The 1,906-nt window shown below is 49.3% G+C and overlaps 1 gene segment (V, D, J or C); it reads left to right on the top strand.

The window, feature by feature from the left end:
* The first annotated feature begins 972 nt into the window (after window positions 1-972).
* On the top strand, window positions 973-1,492 carry LOC136634458 (immunoglobulin lambda variable 9-49-like). The segment is given in 2 exon segments: window positions 973-1,018; window positions 1,164-1,492. Coding segments are annotated over 2 exon segments (375 nt in total).
* Window positions 1,493-1,906: the final 414 nt, after the last annotated feature.

Genomic DNA, 1,906 nt, shown 5'->3' with positions numbered 1-1,906 from the left:
GCTGTGCTTAGGTTCTTAACTACAATTCCCAGAATGCCTTGCAGGTCTCTTGTTATCTGGTTTGCTCCCTGGGGCATTTGGTGGGCAGCTGTGAGATACAGGAAGCTGCACTAGATGGGCCTATGGCCTGATCCAGTGGGTCTGTTCTTGTCTTCTTAACTACAATTCCCAGGAAGCCTTGCAGGTCTTCTTGTTATCTGGTGTGCTCCCTGGGGCATTTGGTGGGCCACTGTGAGATACAGGAAGCTGCGCTAGATGGGCCTATGGCCTGATCCAGTGGGGCTGTTCTTGTGTTCTTAACTACAATTCCCAGGAAGCCTTGCAGGTCTTCTTGTTATCTGGTGTCCTCCCTGGGGCATTTGGTGGGCCGCTGTGAGATACAGGAAGCTGTACTGGATGGGCATATGGCCTGATCCAGTGAGGCTGTTCTTATGTTCTTATGATAAAACAGACATAAGGAGGAGAGGAGAGTGGGGGGGGGGATTGAGTGTCAGAGAAGCAGAGGGTGGTACATCACCAGGTAAGGTGGGCAGCATTTGGCAAGCCACCTCAGGTACCAGGAGGTCTGGGGAGAAGCCTGATGGAGGGATTGGAGTTCCCACCAGTTCTTGCCATTCCCATTCACGGTTAGCCAACAAACACATTTGGATTGCTCCATGTTTGCTCAGTCCCCATCTGCATTCACCACTGGAATTAATGGTTCTTTCACATCCTGGGCACAGCAGGAAACAACCCTCCTCCCTAAAAAAAAAAAACCCACAAGCATGCCAATTTGGTCTCTGCTCATTGGTCCGGTACAAATGCCACACCTCCTCAAGCGAATGCCATGGCCCAGCAAAGCCAATTAGTGTGAACCAATTTCCCTAATGGGCTGTTCTTCAGACCCTTGCACTTTAATTAAGGGCAAGAGATCCAGCCAGAGATACTCTTTTCTTCCATTGCTTCCATCATTCAACCATTTTACAGTTTAGCATGGCCCGGATCCTGTTACTCCTGGTGTTCCTCAATTACTTCTCAGGTAAAGGAGTGGAGAATTAATCTGATATAAGGTTGCAAGCCAAGAGTGATAAGTCTATTGTTATTGTGTGTTGATGTGTCTGTGATTATTGTGGGTGCGGCAGATGAATAAAAGCAATGCTTTCTGCTCTTTCTGTTCCCTAAAGGTGTCAGTTCACAGCCAACGGTGACTCAGCCTGCCTCCCAGTCTGTGTCTCTGGGCCAAACTGTTAAACTTTCCTGCTCAAGAAGCAGTGACGGTAGCTGGAGTAGCTGGGTTCCCTGGATTCAACAGAAACCCGGACAAGGCCCTCGCTTTGTGCACTGTGGTGCTTGCAGCGGCAGGGGAGAAGGGATCCCAAACCGGTTCACTGCTTCCGACTCTGGGACCTCCACCTATTTAACCATCACCAACGCCCAGCCTGAAGATGAGGGCGATTATTACTGTGCCTTTTGGTATAGCACTGGTAGCAAGTCCCACAGTGGTACAGTCTAATGGGGAACTGAGACAAAAACCTTCTGTGACCTTCGCCATAGTGGAGGAACTGAGAATCCTCAAAGAACTGACTTTTATCTGTGCCTAGGTCTGCTTGAACCACAGACATGGGTGGCATCAATTCAAGATCTGAGCTAAACTAACTATGTTTGTGGAATCAGCAAAGACACCCTTCCCAGCTACATGCTAAACATCTTGGACTGATGTGGAGGCTGTGTGTGTGTGTGTGTGTGTGTGTGTGTGTGTGTGTGTGTGTGTGTGTGTGTGTGTGTGTGTGTTTGCCATGACACACCTCCAGGTGGGAAGGGAGTTGTTCTCTCCCCAAAATGCCTTGAGTGTTTGCTCTTCCCCATTTGGCCGAAGATTAGGGACAATCTTGGGTTGGGAGATATCCCTAATCCATGGGGACAGGTA

Source organism: Tiliqua scincoides, chromosome 14, assembly GCF_035046505.1.
Source record: "Tiliqua scincoides isolate rTilSci1 chromosome 14, rTilSci1.hap2, whole genome shotgun sequence".
Lineage (NCBI taxonomy): Eukaryota > Metazoa > Chordata > Lepidosauria > Squamata > Scincidae > Tiliqua > Tiliqua scincoides.
The sequence above is the reverse complement of the archived record's forward strand: the minus strand, read 5'-3'. Positions and strand labels throughout refer to the sequence as shown.